A 19241-nucleotide genomic window follows, 5' to 3' on the forward strand; every position below is an offset into this window, starting at 1 on the left:
CAGGTGAAACATCTTTCCTTTCTGTATTACCCCCTTACCTTTGAGGAATGCAGATGACATTGAAAATGAAGATCGGTGGCCTAGTGCACCGTGACACTCAGAAAATCGAATACCTTGGTTCTTACTAGTTGGTACCTTATTTGCTCATGTTTTGTGTTCTGCAGATACCGGTTTGAGGAGATGAGACCAGGAGTAATCACTGTGTGGCCAAAGTTTCGGCAAAGTTGAGTGCTGAACCCCATTTGAAACATGTTCGTACCATTGATTGCTGTTCTGTTATGACGATCATATATGTGGATATTTTCTGCTATCCTATCATTTATTTCTCAATTCAGATGGTTACTATGTGGGAGTTCAGGATATAACATTCCATTCACCATTTGCTGTAAATACCACTTCATCTGTAACCTGTTCTGGAGCATGTTTGGCAATAAATTACTTTAGAGAAATTAGTGTTTCATAAAACTTTTAATTGTGGGTTGCTTTAGAAGCCAATCAAAATGCAGTCGATGGATTTGCTAAAATATAACCACTTCTTCCTTGTTAGAGATGAAATTATGGTAGATATTTGTTCTCCTTCCTTCTTTGCAGTAAAACAAAAGCAGAGGAAAAAAAAAAGGGAAAGATGGATTTATCTTAGTTCAGTCCTCTAACCTACTTTTAATTCCTAAGGTCTTCACTAATGAATTTTGACCAGTTAAAGCTTGAAAAGTATTTGCATAAATTTGAAGCAGATGCTTACAAATTATTAGAGGTTGCAACAATCATACCAACTAGGATCACTATTTTTTAAGTACTAGTCAGTATTTTGATAGTATATTTACTACTATTATTAATGACAACAGACAACCAGAACCACACTTCACTTCAAAACCAAGTATGTAGATTCAAAAAATCTTAAATGACAAAATGGCAATCAAGAAATAAATTTGGATTTCTCATTCTTATCCATTTAAACATAATTTTGTTAAAAACAAAAGAAAAGACAAATATCAGATTGAAACCACCTTCACTACTAGTACTTGATCAAACTGAACTGAAGACAATTCAAATGTTTGGCTACAAACAAGTAGGGCCAGAATATTTAGGGAAACCAAACATTAGAAACAACAAAGGAAGGTTCCCTGTTATTACACTCTCCTTTTATGAAATTTCTTCCATATTTACCAAAATCTTAAATGACAAAATGTCTCTTTCCACTTAGCTAGAAATTGACACTATTCTACATATTTATAATAAACCAAATTCACAATCAAAGTAACACAACCAGCCATCAATTGAACCTAATACCCTCTAGCTTCAGTAATTGTTGTTAAAGAGTTTGTTTTGGATTTCTCATTCTTATCCATTTAAACATAATTTTGTTAAAAACAAAAAAAAAGACAAATATCAGATTGAAACCACCTTCACTACTAGTACTTGATCAAACTGAACTGAAGACAATTCAAATGTTTGGCTACAAACAAGTAGGGCCAGAATATTTAGGGAAACCAAACATTAGAAACAACAAAGGAAGGTTCCCTGTTATTACACTCTCCTTTTATGAAATTTCTTCCATATTTACCAAAATCTTAAATGACAAAATGTCTCTTTCCACTTAGCTAGAAATTGACACTATTCTACATATTTATAATAAACCAAATTCACAATCAAAGTAACACAACCAGCCATCAATTGAACCTAATACCCTCTAGCTTCAGTAATTGTTGTTAAAGAGTGTTCCTTTTTTTTTCTACGTAGCCCTTCTTTGATATTCCAAATTTCATACTTCATATGCTATGGCAAATTTTGGAACTAGCCAAAGAATACCAACCTCCTCAAAACCTTCATCCAAAGTTGAATCTCATGAAACAAAAGAGAATCATGAAAAACTCTATACTGACATCAAAATATACTGTCCCTTTAACATGCCGTTAACTTCAGAAGCTGCAGCAATCAGAATCATGAGGAACTTAGGGAATCTTGGTTTATATTACACATTATTCTTTTGGATCATACTCTTCATAGTCCTCATCCCCAGGCATAAAATTTCATTGATTATTTTGGTTATAATGACATATGTAATAACCATTTACTGTTTAATTCTAAGGGCATTCCCTTATTCTGTTTTGCTTCACAAAGTCATAGATAAAAGGTTTGTGTTGTCATTGCTAGTGTTTGTAACTGTGGTGATGCTTGTGGTGACTGAAGCTGGGTCTCATCTTGCAGTTACTTTAGCTATTGCTGTTCCTATAATTTTGATTCATTCACTTTTATGGATTGCTCATCACCATTCCTTTGACACTGAAGATCATTATTGTAATTGTAATTGTGAAGTTGGTGCTGATGGCACAGAGGAAGTTTGATTTTTTAGTTATAAGTCAACATCTCAATTTTGTTGTTTTTTTTTTTTCACTGCAATTGTAATGTAATAGAAGTGTTGGAATTGTGAATAAAATAAATTGCAGCATTCTTTTTTCTTACTTCAAGCTGTGGAATCAGTGATGAATCGGTCACTGATGTAATTATCAGGTTAGGCTGCCTGCATTATATCCTTTAGATGCAACCGTCTTTCAAACTCTGCAATAATACAGGATGGTTATGCACTGAGCTGCCCTTTATTCTTTTATCTTACTGTGAAAATAATTCAAGACATTTTCAATAATAAAGCTTTGTTCCAACTGATAGGTTAGTTCGAATCAAGTTTATGTTAAGAGCTATTAGTATTTGAGGAAGTATTTTCACAATAATAAATTAATAATAATAATAATAATAATCAGAAAAATTTATTGTTTAGAACATTTTATTTTATTTTTATGTTGTAAAACCAATGATATAAAAAAAAGAACTCATGTCACTCATATATGTAATTTAAGACTATTATCCTCAAATTACCTTTATGAAGTGCTTGTATAGTTGTATTAATTCTTTCGAATTACTAATCAACATCATACTCACCAAAAGATTAATCTTTTTCTCACCATTCTTTCACATCATTAAGAATAGAACATATATTGTCTTAAATTGAATATTCTACAAAAATTTATGTGTAGAAGAAGCTTCCATCCCACACCAAAAAAAAAAAGAAGGAATTGTTAGTGTATTATATAGAGCAGTGACTTTTGCATACAAAAACTGGTAAGTACAATAAAGTATGATATAACAAGATCTTCTTCTACAAAGTAAAAAATGGAGACTTACAACTTCCTCCATGTGTCTCTTCACTGACCTTTTCTTCCACAGTAATCCTTTTAATCACAAAACACTGACTTATAAGAACCTGTGTTGATCCACCTGAATTGAGTGAATTGCCATATTTGAAGTTATAACAATCCAGTGATCCACTTGTTTGATCATGGCTTCTTTGAGTATGCCTTCTGTTTCAGAACAGAACAGAGATGATAACAACAACAAGAACAATAGCATAAGCAACAAGTTTTTGCTTCCAAGAAAGCCTGTAAGTTTATGCATTATTTGCATTCCCTCAAAGTTGAATAATTGAATCTTATTATATATAGCATCAAGAACTGTACCACTAAATATTTTCTGATTAGGTAAGGAAGCAATAGTTGACTTTTTGTTTCACTGACTTCTTCATTTGGTTTGCAATATCTTGAAACAACAAAGGCAAGACAACCAAATCCAATCATATACAGGAGATTGCGCCGCGGATCAGTGGCGGCAAGAATTTCAGGCAAACAAACTGAGGCAAGATACTGCTTGACACTTCCTTTTTTATTTTTTTGTTGAATTTTATATATGATCTGTGCCTTCCGAGTTTCTTTTTTTTTTGCTATTTTGACATACATGTTTTCTGTGTTTTGAATTTGCAGTACCCTACAAATAAGGAGTTATTGAGAACTATTGCATACTTGAGAAACGCTACAGCAGTATTTTATGAGGTGAGAGATTGATTATCTTCATCATTTTTTAATCTTTCATTCAAAATTTTAAAGGAATATCAAAACAAAGTTCTTTATATAATTTTTATGACTTCTGTATCTGGATGTCTATGCAGCCTGATAGAATGTTGCCTTATAACAAGGCCTATATCCATGATGATGATGATGATGATGAAGAGGGGGTCACAGAAGATGATGAGAAACACAATTTTCTGCCTAATGATGAAAAGAGAAAACAAGAACTTGACAAGTCAATGCAAAAGCCTAATAAGAACTCTGGCTACAACTTAACTAGAAAGCAGGTAAAGAAAAGGAATTTATGATTCTCATATCTTCTTTGTCTATGCAATATTGAGTAACATTTTCAGTGGATCTTTCAAAATGAACAGACAAGAAAGGAATGTGATGTATCTTCTTCTTCCACCTCCCATGTGGTGGTAAACCTAAAAGACACAAGCCGGATTTCGGATCGCAGCCAAGGCTTAACCAAAAAGGTTCAACAAACTGATTCTACAAGAAAAACATTCATGCAATTCTGTTCAGCAGAGATAATTTGTCCACCAGAACACCGAGCCGCATTGGCAGTGAAGTTGCTTGGAGTACAAGCAGCATTGCTATCTTGTTTAGGTAGTCCTTTCGAAAACCTTTCGCAATTCGCAAGCACAAGAAACAACTCAAAGATACCACTGAGCTTGTTTCAAGCATCTACAAGGTTCTTACCGGCGACAATATGGACCGGAATGTTCATAGTGAGCTTTGCATACACAGTGATGGTGGCTTGGTCTTTGGGATTTAGAGTGCCTATTATCTCAATGTTATGTCTCTCATTGCTGTATTCTTTGTCTGTGTTGGTGGCTGCAGCATCAGGGTTTAATGTTATATGTGGCACATTTAGAATTCATGGTACCTTGTTTACATGTTTAGGTGTTCTTGGTTTTGTTATGGTTCTTGTTGGTTTGGTCATGCTGGTTCTTTTTTATTCCTGGCTGTATAAAAAAGTAGAAGTAGCTGAGTAATTCTAATGCTATGCATTGCATTATGGTTTCTGATTATTTGTTAATGTACTTTTATTTTTTGTTTTCACCACATGTAACTAACCATCTTTATTAATGTAACCCATGTTGATCTTATTAGACTTCTACTAACCCATGTATATATTATTCTCTGAAATATAGATCTTAGCAAGACTCATCTGAATTCATCAAACAGTCATAACTTGCCATTCAATACAGAAATAGAAATATGATCAAACATATTTCAAGTAATTACACATAAATGCCAACTTATTCATAGAGAAAAAAAAATTGACAGTTTTATTACCACATTAATTTGACAAACTCATTTCTTGAGCAAGACTCATAAAAACAGAAAAGTCAAACAGCATCATTTGAAACCTTATCTCCACTCTCATTAACTACAAAAAGAGGAGCACTTTCTCTTGAAGCAGAAGCAGAACCAGCATCATAATTCACAACCTCAGAACCATAAAAACCAACCCACAAAACTGCATGAACCAAAACAAGAGGCATACTACAAGCCAAAGTCACTGCCAGATGAATCCCAGCGTCGGTTAAAACCAGCTGCACCGCCGTCGCAACCGCAATCACAGCCAACACAAACCACTTGTTTATGATCTTGTGAAGCAGAAAAGAATTTGGCCATGTCCTTAGAATCAAAAGAAAAAGGGATGTCACATATGTCATGATAACGAGAAGAATCAGTGACACTTTTCTGGCAGGTATGAGAGTTATGAATAGTATGATCCACACAAAGTGGGTGTAGTATAGACCATAGGTGGCAAAGTTTCTTATGATTCGAACTGCTGCAGATTCTGATGTTAAAGGAATGCTAAAGGGGCAGAAAATCTTGAAGTGATTTTCATTTGGAACTTTTGGTTCATAGTTTTCAGGCTTTGGTGAAGAGTTTGAGGAAGAGGTTGCTACTCTTTGTGTAGTTCCATAATTTGCCATTTATGTGACACAAAAATAAGAGAAATTCGTTCTAAGCTTCGTATATGAAATTCAGTGAAAGTGGCTTGTGAATATATATAAAATTTGGATCAAAGGGGAGTATGATCAAGTCTAAGAGAAAAAGCATATCGATTATCGAAGACTTTGAATCCGAAGACTTGGACAAGTATAAAGAGGAATATTAACGGTATAGTTTATATAAATATGATTTTTTTTTTTTACCAAACATAAGAGACTCGAACCCGCAACCTCTTAATTGAGAATGGAAAGACTATACCATTTGAGTTATAACTTATTGGCTTATATAAATATGATTAAGAAGTGAATAACAACAGTTTTGAATTAAAATTAAATTGTGGTAAATTTAATAATGATAGAGTGATGACTATTAATATAGAGGTAAGATGAATTAAATTATATGTTGAAAAATAGATTCAACTATTCAAGTCATTGATGGGAATTTTGGGAAGTGCACATAGATAAGAAAACAGCATATTGAAAGAGAAGTGCGTGCTTTGAGCACAATGACTTAGTCAAATGTGATTTAATAAATTGCACGTTGAATTTTATCTCCAAATTATTAATGCAGCCCATCCACCCAAGCAATAGAAAAATTATCCATGCATTCAAGTTTTAAGAATGTTAGATTTAGACAATAATTCTATTGAAATAGATAGAATTTTTTTTTCCCAAAAATCCGGCGTAACCAAATGTTGTTAGTAACTAAGTTTAATCAAATTCGTATAACATTTCTTTGTCTCGTTCTTTTTTATTCGTTTTCTTTTCTTTTTCTTCTTCATTTTCTAGTGCTCCTCCCCTTTTTTATTTTTTCTCTTTCTTTTTATGTATTTTTTTGTTTTGTTTATTTATTTGTACATTTTTTAAAATTTAGAAAGAAAATAGAGAAATTTATAAAGAAAAGCACAAGAATTTTTTAGAAAAAAAAAAAGAACACATAAATATTTTAAGATAAACATAACCTTTTTGTAAAAAAACAAAAGGAGAAAACACAAAAATTTTACAATAATAAATATAAAAGATTTTTATTATATTTTTTATTATTTTTAAATAAAAAATTTGTGTAATTCAAAATAATTTATATGTTATGGAATTAAACTTCCTATCTTTTCAACCAAAATTTCTATGTTTTTTTTAAAAAAAAAATGTATTAAAAAAAGAAGAAGAAACGCACGTCAACAAAAGAAGAGATATAAAAAATAAAAAATAAAAAGCGCTTAATTTGTTGGGATAAATATGAAATGAATGCCCATTTATCAATTGGGCGGCTAATAATTTTTTCCATGCAAAGAAATTTATTTTCAAGGCAAAATGAAAGTAAATGAAGGTTGAAACCAAAGGCTTGTCACCAGTATAAATAGGTGAAGCCTCGCTTGTTTTATACACAGCAACAATCAATAAAAGTAATAAAGCAAATACTTCCTCTCTCCTTTCTTCTTACAAATGCAATTATTTCTTTCTTTACTTTTAATACTTTTTTCTATCTTTACATATATATACATATTACAACATATAATATTAATGTATATATATAAATTATTATTGAGCTAATTATATTAATGCTAGAGTCTTCTATTTATATATTTTATTTTATTTTATACCTTCCTTATTTATTTAGTTGTTTTACAACACGTTATCAGCACGAGACTCTGATCAAATTTTTAGGAAGACTCCGAGAATGGCAAGAATATGTAATGAAGATGTATGCCTTGTGGATAGTGCAAGTTCGCACACTATTCTCAAAAGTGATATATATTTTACCCATCTTGTGCCAAAAGAGGAATATGTTAATACTATTATTGGCTCAGGCAATGTGATAGAAGGCTCCGGAAGAGCTATAATTTTGTTTCCTGGAGGAACAAAATTTATAATAAATAATGCACTGTTATCTACCAAGTCTCGGAGATGTATTTAAAGCCCGGTTTGCGGATTGTCATTTTGATGAATCAAAATTTCCAACATTAGGGGGAGAGAATAAGCTTCCTGAAAAGGAACTTAACTGGAATGCATCATCGTTGATGCATTTAGATCCTCGATCAGGGCAATGTGAACTGGAAGTTTAAAAGATTATACATTTGCAAAGAATAGCGAATGATTTGCCTGATGCATTTTCCGATACAAAGAGGATAACTAAATCTTATATACCAGCGGAAAATGCCCCAATTCGAATTGATGTCCCAGTAGGACAAGTAGCCACTGAAGCGAATTCACGCCAGAAGCGTGGTAGGGCGAAAAATGCCCCAATTCGAATTGATGTCTCAGTAGGACAAATAGCCACTGAAGCAAATACACGCCAGAAGCGTGGCAGGTCTGTCGGTTCTAAAGACAAAAATCCTCGAAAAAGAAAAGAGGTAAATAATGTTCCTGTTGAAAAAGACATAGTAGAGACACCTGCAGTTGTCCAAAATTTTGATATAACGTCAGAAGACGTTCAGGTACCTGAAAATTGTGAAAATGACGAGATCTCGATAAATTATGTCTTTACAGGAGAGAAATGGGACCGAAATAAGACAATTGTCAATGAAATATTTGCATATAATGTGGCATTAGATATCATGCATGAAAGTAAGGATCTTGAGCCAAGATCAGTCGAAGAATGTCGACAAAGGAATGATTGGCCAAAAGGGAAAGAAGCCATGAAGGCTGAATTAGACTGACTTGCAAAACGTGAAGTCTTCGGATCTGTAGTCCGTACACCAGAAGATGTAAAACCTGTTGGATACTGGTGGGTATTTGTGAGAAAACGAAATGAGAAAAATGAAGTTGTGCGCTACAAAGCCCGACTTGTGGCACAAGGTTTTTCACAAAGGCCCGGTATAGATTATGAAGAAACGTATTCCCCTGTAGTGGATGCGATAACATTGCGTTATTTGGTCAGTTTATCTGCATATCATAAACTGCATATGCATTTAATGGATATGGTAACAACCTATTTATACGGCTCATTAGATCGGGATATCTATATGAAAATCCCTGAAGGACTAAAGATATCTAAACCATCCAGTGAATATTCGCAAGGGTTATACTCAGTCAAATTGCAAAGATCTTTATATGGTCTAAAGCAATCTGGACGAATGTGGTATAATCGTCTTACTGAATATCTGGCCAAAAACGGATTCAAGAATGATGATATCTGCCCATGTGTTTTCATAAAGAAAACTATATCTGGGTTCATTATAATTGCTGTGTACGTTGATGATTTAAATATCATTGGGACTTCTGAAGAGATTCCAACAATTATAAAAACTTTAAAAGAAGAGTTTGAGATGAAAGATCTTGGAAAGACTAAGTTTTGTCTCGGCCTGCAAATCGAGCATATAAAAGGTGAGATCTTTATTCATCTAGTTGGCTATGCAGATGCTGGATACTTGTCTGATCCACATAAAGGGAGATCTCAAACAGGATACCTGTTCACATATGGTGGTACAGCTATATCATGGAGGCCCACAAAACAGACGATAGCAGCAACCTCCTCTAATCATGCTGAAATACTGGCGATTCATGAAGCTAGTCGCGAGTGTTTTTGGCTGAGGGGTCTGATTCAATATATTCTGTCATCATGTGGACTGATTGATCATAAGATAGCTCCAACTGTCCTATTTGAAGATAATACAGCATGCATTGCTCAACTTAAGGGTGGATACATCAAAGGTGATAGAACAAAGCATATTTCTCCCAAATTCTTCTTCACTCATGACCTTCAAAATCAAGGGACAATTGATGTCCAACAGATCCGTTCAAGTGACAATCTGGCAGATTTATTTACAAAGTCACTTCCAAAATCCTCCTTTGAAAGATTGGTACATGAGATTGGGATGCGCCGATTTCGAAACATTAAATGATATCGGCAAGAGGGGGAGACTGTACTCTTTTTCCCTTGGTCAGGTTTTTTTTCCATTAGGTTTTTCTTGACAAGGTTTTTAATGAGGCAGTCCCCATCACTAAAGGATATTGTACTCTTTTTCCTTCACTAAGGTTTTTTCCCACTGGATTTTCTTTAGTAAGGTTTTAACGAGGCATAATCCTTAATGGACATTCAAGGGGGAGTGTTGGGATAAACATGAAATGAATGCCCATTTATCAATTGGGCGGCTAATAATCTTTCCCATGCAAAAAGATTTATTTTCAAGGCAAAATGAAAGTAAATGAAGGTTGAAACCAAAGGCTTGTCACCAGTATAAATAGGTGAAGCCTCGCTTGTTTTATACACAGCAAAAATCAATAAAAGCAATAAAGCAAATGCTTCCTCTCTCCTTTCTTCTTACAAATGCAATTATCTCTCTTTTTACTTTTAATACTTCTTTCTATCTTTACATATATATACATATTACAACATATAATATTAATGTATATATATAAATTATTATTGAGCTAATTATATTAATGCTAGAGTTTTCTATTTACGTATTTTATTTTATTTTATATCTTCCTTATTTATTTAGTTGTTTTACAACATGATTCATCTATTATATGAGTGATTTTTGCATTAGACTAACTTATTTGAATTCAATTACCACAACAAAAAGTCACAAAAAAAATTTACCACAACAAAAAGAGCATAATTCATGCGTATATTATATGAGTGATTAGACTAACTTACTTGAATTCAATTAAAAATAAAAAACTTGCATGATTCATGGTCATATTATATTAAGGGTGTTCAAATCCAACCCTATCTAAATTAAACCGCCCATTCAATCCAATTCAAATTAAAAACCGATTAAAATCGTATTAATTCGGATTTGATTGGATCTTTTTTTTTAACCGTTGAATTGGATCCTTTTTATGTTATTGTTGATTATTTGAAATTTGATGTTGAGACTTATTATATATATTTAATTTTTTTAATTTACAAAACCACAAATTCAATTTAATCCAAACCGCTCGAAATTGGATCAGATCGAATTTTTTTAAAAAAATTATTCAATCCAAACTGCACAACAAATAAATATAGTGTTCGAATTGGATGAGTTTTTTACTCAAAACCGATCCAAACCACACAGCAAACACTCCTGTATTGTATGAATAACGTTTGCTAGTTTAGACTGACTAACTTGAATTTAATTATCAAAATATTTTGATCACCTATCATTTAAAAAAATACGGATAAAAATAACAAATTCTATTTGGCTTTCAAGTTTTCTCTTCCAGAAAAATAAGTGAGGATAATTTGATGACTTTGAGAGCCTTTCTAGTTAAAAGAAGCTCTTTCCCGTCCCTCTCTCAACCATGGCAGCCTCTCTCTCCCTCCAACTTCACTCGTTCCCTCCAAATCCCACCTCACCTTCGCCATCCTCCAACACCAAAATCACCTTCCAACTCTTCAACTTCAAACCACCACTCCCAAAGAAACCCCACCACACAACAGAGCCGTCCCAATTCCCCACCACCAAGAACCACCGCCATCACCATCACCACCACTACAAGAAGCTGAAACATTTCAAACAGAAAGATGCATTTCCATCCTCCTTACCCATCCACACAAAAAATCCACGCTCTATCTACAAAGACATCAAACGATTCGCGCGCCAAGACAAACTCAAAGAAGCACTTACCATTCTCGATTATGTTGACCAACAGGGAATCCCTGTCAATGCCACCACTTTCTCCGCTCTCATCGCCGCCTGCATTCGCACCAAGTCGCTACAACACGGTAGAGAAGTCCACGTCCATATCCGAATCAACGGCTTCGAAAACAACGAGTTTTTGCGAACGAAGCTTGTTCACATGTACACCTCTTGCGGCGCTTTGGAAGAAGCCAAACAAATCTTTAACGAGTTACCCTGTAACAGTGTGTACCCATGGAATGCGTTGTTAAGAGGGTCTGTGATTGCGGGTAAAAAGCACTACCTTGATGTGCTTAAAGCTTATACTGAGATGAGGGCATTGGGTGTTGAGTTGAATGTGTATACTTTCACTACTGTGATCAAGAGTTTCGCCGGTGCACCTGCCCTTTTCCAGGGCCTCAAGGCTCATGGGTTGTTGATCAAGAATGGTTTGGTTGATAGTTCAATTATTAGGACAAGTTTGATTGATTTATACTTCAAGTGTGGGAGGATCAATCTTGCGCGCCGCGTGTTTGACGAAATTCCCAGCAGGGATGTTGTGGTTTGGGGAGCAATGGTGGCGGGTTTTGTGCATAATAGGCTGCAGAGGGAGGCGTTGGAATATGTGAGGTGGATGGTGGAGGAAGGAGTGGAGGTTAATTCAGTTGTGGTGATGTCAGTTCTTCCTGCAATAGGGGAAGTTTCTGAGCAGCGATTGGGCAAAGAGGTCCATGCTTATGTGGTGAAGACGAAGGAGTACTATAGGCGAGTGCCTATTCAGTCTGCCTTGATTGATATGTATTGCAAATGTGGGGATATGAGTTCGGCTAGGCGAGTTTTTTATAGCTCGCCGGAGAGGAATTTGGTTTGTTGGACGGCTTTAATGTCCGGTTATGCTTGGAATGGTAGGTTGGAGCAGGCACTGAGGTCGACTATTTGGATGCAGCAAGAAGGGTTCAGGCCTGATGTTGTGACAGTTGCAACTGTTCTTCCAGTATGTGCTCAGTTGAGGGCTTTGAAACAGGGGAAGCAGGTTCATGCTTATGCTTTGAAGCATTGGTTTTTGCCTAACGCGTCCATAACTAATTCGTTGATGGTAATGTACTCGAAGTGTGGCGTGATTGAATACTCTGAAAGACTATTTGACAGTATGGAGAAAAGGACAGTTATTTCATGGACAGCCATGATTGATTCATATGTAGAAAATGGGTATCATCATGAAGCACTTGATGTGATAAGGTCAATGCAATCATCAAAGCATAGGCCGGACTCAGTTGCAATAGCAAGGATGCTGAGTGTTTGTGGTGAGCTAAAACTTTTGAAGCATGGAAAAGAGATTCATGCACAGCTCTTGAAAAAGGATTTCGCAAAAGTCCCTTTTGTTTCTGCAGAACTTATCAATATGTATGGGACTTTGGGAGAGGTTAATAAGGCAAAGTTGGTATTTGATGCTGTCCCTGTTAAAGGTTCAATGACATGGACTGCTCTTATTAGGGCCTATGGAAATAATGAATTGTATGAAGGTGCAATTGCTCTTTTCGATCGGATGACATCGAGAGGTTCTACTCCGACGCATTTCACTTTTGACGCCATGCTATCTATCTTCGACAGAGCTGGATTTGTTGATGATGCTTATAGGATATTCAAGTTAATGACTAGATATAAAATTGAACCATCTAAAGAACATTTTGATATAATGGTCCGACTACTTACCCATGATGGTCAACTGGAGAAAGCTCAAAAACTTATACAGATGAGTTCTGTTGCATAGAGAAGGCAACATCCCAGTTTTCATATGGAAGATTTACATATTGTTAAAACATTCTTGAATGTAGATTAACTAGAGACATGTAATTTTTGTTAAGAATCCATAAGTTGTAATTTATTTGAAATTTTTTTACCATACTCATTGTAATAACTATATTTCAAAATTATAAATTTTTTGTTTAACCCAAGATATAAATATAATTGGTTACCTAATTTAGTTCATGTATTTAAGTTTATATTTTATCTACCGGTATGTACTGAGTTGAGAGGGGCATTTGGATTGTGAATGGAGTGAGTGACTAAGCTGGCAAGATATTTGTCCAAAATGACAAAAAGAGAGAAAACAAATGACAGCTGTGGGATTTGAACCCACGCCCTTTCGGACCAGAGCCTAAATCTGGCGCCTTAGACCACTCGGCCAAACTGTCAGATGTTGTTTGTTTCCAATACAATTATATTAGTAATTGAATTATTGCTGACCTATTTTCAATTTTTCATTGCTTTCTGGATAACCAGCTTTGCCTTTTACAATACTTTAAAAATATTAAGTTTTTATCATTTCTAGACTGAAATAAATTAAAGGCCTACTAAATACTAACGACATGAAAGCTTTATTGATAAAATGCTTAGTCGTTTATTCTAAATCCGGATTTATGAAACTATGCACAAATATGTATTTGTCAAACAGTACATATATCATGTAACTAATAGTAAAGCATCTATCAAATGCACAATAGAGCAACAACAATCAATAGTCCAGTGATGACTGCTAATGTTACAAGTGTGAGGAGTAGTATATGAAACTCATTAACTTACTACCTTAAGGTTTTGAGTTTGATGTTTTTGCTCAAATCCAAGTAGCTTAGAAATTCAAGATCAAACATAGATGAGAAATTGATTTCGCCCCTGTGATGTTGTCACACTGCACACCAAACCAGTTGCAGTAATCTTGTTCACTGGACTAAGATGAGAGCCTGTTCCATGGATCTTAAATGCCTTGTGTAAACACTGAATGCGCATTTTGATCATTTTCGTTACCAAGAACATTTTTCAAGTCATCCTGACCAATGACCATGAGTGAGTTCACCATGCGGAACATAGAGGAAAACATAATCCCAGTTATATATTGGAATCAACGTGTTTGCTTTATTGTTATATAATGAAGCTCCACAATCCTTATTTAAGGACGAATCAGCTTCTTCAAGATTTGTTGATTTTTCAAAATATATGATAGGTTATCTTGAAATTGAGCTTTTCCAAAACCAGATTAAAGAATTAACACACCAATATTAACTTCCTCGAAACAACGCTTCATTGCTATTGGTTTTAACGGGTACTAGTCTACAATTTGTCAGTAAGAGAGTCAAAATAGGTATATTTTCTCCAACTGTTGACAAAGCTTCATTTCCTAAGATTTCATTATCTGGAGACACAAAGAGCTTCTAAAATGCATCAAAATATAAAATAAATCTGCTTAAATTGCTCTCAATTTAGTCCTTAGAAGATAATGTTTGTGTTCTTGAAAGATCAAACGCCCCAAATTAGTCTAAAAAATATATTAGTCAATTAAATTGATCAGAATGCCAAAATCAAAACCAAGGCAAAAAATACCATGATTCTATACATGAATATTAACAAAAGTAACAAGTTATAAGTGATGAATATACTACTATCACTTCCATTTTGCATAGAATCTTTCATCACGCCACATAAGCATCTTATTCAAAGGAACACCAACAACACCCATTTGCTTCAAATGTAAATGCCTTGGCACAATTTTGTTATGCAAGCTAAACCCAAAGTAGTGTGGAAACTTTTTCAGTTCTTCAACATCCCTACCCATCTCACCAACCAAATACTCAAATTTCGGCCTCAAATTACTTTCCAAACCGTAACCGAATATAGCCGGTACCCGTACCAACGCCCTAACCGCCTCCTCATACTCAAACCCAACCTCCTCCGTCAAAAACTCCACCCTCACGCGCAGATCCTCCACGCGCGTGTTCAGCAGATGCGCGTTCCTGTTCGTCGGCCGGTTCAGACCGGAGAGCCCGATCTCGTCGCGGAGGAAGTAGAGCGTTGGGCGGAGGCAGAGGTCGGGGTGCGGGGAGAGGAGTAGGTGAGGGCACCGCAGGACGAGGCCGCGGGACTCGGCGGAGGAGGCGGCGACGTCGGTGGCGAGGAAGTGGAACACGGCGGATATGTTATCGGGGGAGAAGGCGGCGGAGGAGGGGGAGAAGAGGGAGGGGGCAGCAGCGGCGATGCGGGGGATGTCGGAGTCGGAGAGGGAGTGGGATTTGAGGAGGTTAACGGTGGCGAATATGCGGTGGAGAGTGTCGGAGTCAGGGAGGGAGTCGGGCGGGATAACGGTTAGGTGTTGGAGGTAACGGAGATTTTGGCGGTAAGATGTACGGAACTTGATGTAGTGGGGTTTGTTGTGGAAGGTTCTGGAAGGAGTGTGGTAAGAAGAAGGGGATGGTGAAGGCAGGTGTAAAGAGAGAAGCATTTTTGTGTGTGCTGAACTGAACTGATCTTGAAGCTGAAGTGAAGAGGATAAGGTATCAACTAACAACCATAATTGCTCTGTAACGATTTTTCATACTTCTATTTATTTAAATGCTGTTATCTCAAAAATAATGGGTATAAGACTATAAGTTATTTATTAATTTTTAATAAATATAGCCGGGTTAGTAAAAGATAAAATATTACGTGCAGATACATTGAGAAATTTTCTGTATGAATTTACCTATGGAATTTATTTATGAAAACTTGCTTCATTTTTATACATCCAAATCTGTCTCTGTTTTCGCCGTTTAATTTTTTTTAATCTAAATTTGTACTCATTTTTTATTTTACGACTTCAGTTCAATTAGAAAAAAAAAAATCAGAGCAAGTCCCGAAACAAGTTTTGCACTGCATACATTCAATATAAATTTGACATGTTGATGCACAATCTTTTCTTTCTAATATATTCTCCAATACTTATAAGATGACCAAATGTCTTCTTTAGGGAACACAGAAAGCAACAATTAACATTAGGATTTAAGATTCATACCTTAACAAAAAAAGCATGCCTCCCAAGATTGCTAGTAATGCAATTTGTTGAGTTTTTACTTCTTAGAGAAAGCGATTCATTTTTACCACAACAAAGATATAGAGGTTATCAAGCATCCGAAAATAAGCATGCCTGCATCTCTTGATGAAGAAAATGGTGCTACGAACTACCCAGAAACAAGAAGCAAAGCCAACTCCCATGCCAATGAGGAAAGAGGCTCCAAACTCATCACTATCTCTGTCTTCCTTCTGTTTGGATCTGTTGTGGTCTTTCTCTTGTGTGCAGTTCTTGAGAAGGGGAGCTCCAAAAAGCTCTGAAGTTGGGTGCTCAGTGGAATCATTCCCTTGAAATCATTGTATGACAAGTTCAAATGACCCTGGAAAGACAAATTCCGCAAGCTTTGAGGAATTCGCTGGACAATTGATTGTTTGAAAGGTCTTAAGATTCCAAAAACCTCATGTGTCCAATGTCATTTGGTACCACTCCCTTCAAATGATTATGGGACAGGTCTATCGCCTGCAACGCAGAGCCTAAATAACTCTGAAAGGATTGATCCTGAAAGCTTGTTGCTCGAGAAATCAACGATGCGCAAAAGCATAATATACTTCTTGTAGGAAGTTCATGGCCTTTCAGAAGCAAATCTAGATCCTCGGTAAGTTTCGGGTAAGTATGTAACTACTCCTTATTGAAGTCTGGTTCCAAGAAGTAGCCATCAGTAGGGTTAACCATCAATAAGATTAGACAGTTCACCGATTTGCAATGGAATACTGCCACTGAATTTGCTCGACCGAAACAAAAGGATCATATTCAATTGGGTGATCCAGGTTGGAATATTTCAAGGACCACAATTGTTTGCAGTTTTTAAGTGAAGGATGAACATTCCCAGAGAAATTGTTGTTATTAAGTCTTAAGTTTAGAGTATTGCCAATGAACCAATAGAGTCAGGAATTTTACCAGTTAACTTGTTTCCCCCCAAACTCAAATGGCTCAAGGATTTGAAAAGGGTCCAACAATCAGGAATTTCTCCAGAAAAGAGATTATTTGAGAGATCCAACTGAATTAACTCTGATTGATTCTCCATGTTATCACACAAGCTTGGGAGAGATAGGTCCTGATAAGTTATTGTCAGCTATGCTGAAGAAGAACACGACGAAGGATCTAGCATGGTGACTCTACCTGTGATGTTGTTGCATTCAACTCCAAACCATTTGCAGCAATCTTGTTCAGTGGACCTAGATGAGAGAAACTTGTGTGGATCTTCAATCCCCTGCATAAATGCTGAAAGTGCATTTCTATCTTTTTTCATGGCACAGAACATGATTCTGGTTCAACATCCCCTGGCCTGTGCCTGTGGCTGTGAGTGAGTTCAGCATAACAACAACAATAATAATAACGATGATGATAGTAATAGGCATTCTTGAAGCAGAGGGAAACTTGATCTTCAATGGATAACCTTTTGCCTAATATTGTGATAAATTTGGCTATAGTTCTAATTTGGTCATTCCTTGGTTTACATTAGTGAAAATATTTGGGGAAGGTTTCCTTGACTAAGAATTAAGAATCTCATATAAAAATGATGAAAAGTTTAATGCAAAGTGGAAGTGAATGGAGGTTGGTACATAACATTTATAGAATTATTATTTGTCATAGTGAGTTTGGTAAATGTAAATTCAAAGCATAGCTTACAAAAGTATGAACTATCGTTTGGCTCCTTTTCTATTTCATTTGATTAAAGTATATATGAAATAAAAAAAAGGACGATGACTTTTTACTTTTTAGGTGAATCAAGCAGCTTAGGAATGAGGAATTCAATTATGTTGTAGAAGGCTTCTTCATTGGTTTAGTTGGTTATTACTATGTTAGCTTCATTGGAATTTCCAAGAATTATATATATATATATGGAGTAATGTAATGTTTGTTTAAAAGAGAAAACATCTGCAAAAATAAATAGTTATAAATGTGTTTTTATTTGCTAAATGAGAGCCCCATAAAGACTTGCAAAACGTTAGTGTTCTACAAAGTTTCTATGAAGTTTCCAAGAACGGCATGGAAGTCTTTGGTTTGTAAACTATAAAAATGCAAGAAAATATTACAGCTCTGTCAATATTTGGGCTTAGGAAACATTAGAATATATATAAAAAAAGAAAAAAGAGACAAGTGTGAATAATTTTTCAAATAGTCGTTGTTGCAAGGAAGTTAATAACTCCTAAGCTGGTTTTACCCTGCTAAATTAAATTAGTCTTTTAAACTTCAAGCCTGTATAAGCTGATAAACATTTTAAAAATAGAAAAGTGATAGTTGCTTGGATGCGTTAGTATCATGTTATTCCAAGGTTGATCCTTAGGAGCAAGCTAGCAGAAATTGATCTTCATAATCTGCTATTATTTTTTTTTTTACTAAAGATAGGAATACTCAAATTTGCAACTTCTTAGATAAGTATAGAGAGACTATGTCATTTGAGTTATAATTCATTGGCCATAATATGCTATTAAGAGATGGGAAAACAAAGGGAATTAACTTCTTTCACCTAATAATTAACGGAAAAGTATAGGAACCAAGTGTCTAACCAATAAAAAAGGGAAATGAGAGAAAAAAATGGTTTGGGAGATGGTTGTAGAAAGAAAAACAAATTTTTGAGAAAATAAAGAAATGTAAGCTGATATTCTGCAGAAGAAAAAAAACAAGGTAGTTAATTACCTAACAAAACTTAACTCTTCATCACTAAAAGGAAATCCATAACTCAGATATAGATAAGAAATAGATCATTATGTATACAAGCATAAAGGAAATTTCGGACCTATTTTGTTATTTTTCATATAAACTTCTTTAAATTTATCATAAAATTACTTGTCTCAGATACTACGGTTATTGAGATATAAATTAAAAAGAATATTGGTAGAAATAATAGATTGAAAGTTTTTTGTGAGAACTGAGAAAAATAAATTAGAGTTAATAACAAGAAAAAATATATATAAATGATATTTTTCTTTTTACTATTATAATT

The 19241-nt window shown here is 35.0% G+C and overlaps 6 protein-coding genes and 1 non-coding gene across 7 annotated transcripts in view; 4 read left to right on the forward strand and 3 right to left on the reverse strand.

The window, feature by feature from the left end:
* LOC107635226 overlaps window positions 1-465 on the forward strand; it is a gene marked incomplete at its 5' end in the record, with an annotated part of 1975 nt that extends 1510 nt beyond the window's left edge. The window contains 1 exon segment of the mRNA XM_016338629.2: window positions 165-465. Within this exon segment, the coding sequence (XP_016194115.1) occupies window positions 165-228 (64 nt within the window).
* LOC107635229 lies at window positions 1371-2462 on the forward strand. The gene has a single exon (XM_016338635.2). The coding sequence runs from the start codon at window positions 1779-1781 to the stop codon at window positions 2343-2345; it is 567 nt and encodes a 188-aa protein (XP_016194121.1). The 5' UTR covers window positions 1371-1778; the 3' UTR covers window positions 2346-2462.
* On the forward strand, window positions 2826-4962 carry LOC107635227. Its single transcript, XM_016338630.2, has 5 exons — window positions 2826-3436; window positions 3607-3687; window positions 3813-3881; window positions 3998-4183; window positions 4271-4962. Exons 1-5 carry the CDS (start codon window positions 3335-3337, stop codon window positions 4895-4897), a joined length of 1065 nt encoding a protein of 354 aa, XP_016194116.1. The 5' UTR covers window positions 2826-3334; the 3' UTR covers window positions 4898-4962.
* On the reverse strand, window positions 5172-6016 carry LOC107635228. Its single transcript, XM_016338634.2, has one exon. The coding sequence runs from the start codon at window positions 5849-5851 to the stop codon at window positions 5255-5257; it is 597 nt and encodes a 198-aa protein (XP_016194120.1). The 5' UTR covers window positions 5852-6016; the 3' UTR covers window positions 5172-5254.
* Window positions 11018-13388, forward strand: LOC107637203 (pentatricopeptide repeat-containing protein At1g71460, chloroplastic-like). Its single transcript, XM_016340640.2, has one exon. It carries the CDS (start codon window positions 11099-11101, stop codon window positions 13184-13186), a length of 2088 nt encoding a protein of 695 aa, XP_016196126.1. The 5' UTR covers window positions 11018-11098; the 3' UTR covers window positions 13187-13388.
* Window positions 13531-13610, reverse strand: TRNAL-UAG. Its single transcript has one exon. It is a non-coding gene; the product is annotated as a tRNA-Leu (tRNA).
* On the reverse strand, window positions 14774-16167 carry LOC107638113 (transcription termination factor MTEF1, chloroplastic). The gene has a single exon (XM_016341287.2). It carries the CDS (start codon window positions 15686-15688, stop codon window positions 14855-14857), a length of 834 nt encoding a protein of 277 aa, XP_016196773.1. The 5' UTR covers window positions 15689-16167; the 3' UTR covers window positions 14774-14854.

The sequence above is a fragment of the Arachis ipaensis genome, chromosome B04 (genome assembly GCF_000816755.2).
Source record: "Arachis ipaensis cultivar K30076 chromosome B04, Araip1.1, whole genome shotgun sequence".
In the NCBI taxonomy this organism is placed as follows: Eukaryota; Viridiplantae; Streptophyta; class Magnoliopsida; order Fabales; family Fabaceae; genus Arachis; species Arachis ipaensis.

Bases quoted from the DNA above. Each gene is read 5' to 3' on its own strand.
- LOC107635229 (XM_016338635.2), top strand. From the start codon at position 1,779: ATGGCAAATTTTGGAACTAGCCAAAGAATACCAACCTCCTCAAAACCT.
- LOC107635227 (XM_016338630.2), top strand. From the start codon at position 3,335: ATGGCTTCTTTGAGTATGCCTTCTGTTTCAGAACAGAACAGAGATGAT. The intron at 3,688-3,812 runs GCAAGATACTGC...TTGAATTTGCAG, and splicing joins TTTCAGGCAAACAAACTGAG to TACCCTACAAATAAGGAGTT. The intron at 4,184-4,270 runs GTAAAGAAAAGG...CAAAATGAACAG, and splicing joins ACAACTTAACTAGAAAGCAG to ACAAGAAAGGAATGTGATGT.
- LOC107637203 (XM_016340640.2), top strand. From the start codon at position 11,099: ATGGCAGCCTCTCTCTCCCTCCAACTTCACTCGTTCCCTCCAAATCCC.
- LOC107635228 (XM_016338634.2), bottom strand. From the start codon at position 5,851: ATGGCAAATTATGGAACTACACAAAGAGTAGCAACCTCTTCCTCAAAC.
- LOC107638113 (XM_016341287.2), bottom strand. From the start codon at position 15,688: ATGCTTCTCTCTTTACACCTGCCTTCACCATCCCCTTCTTCTTACCAC.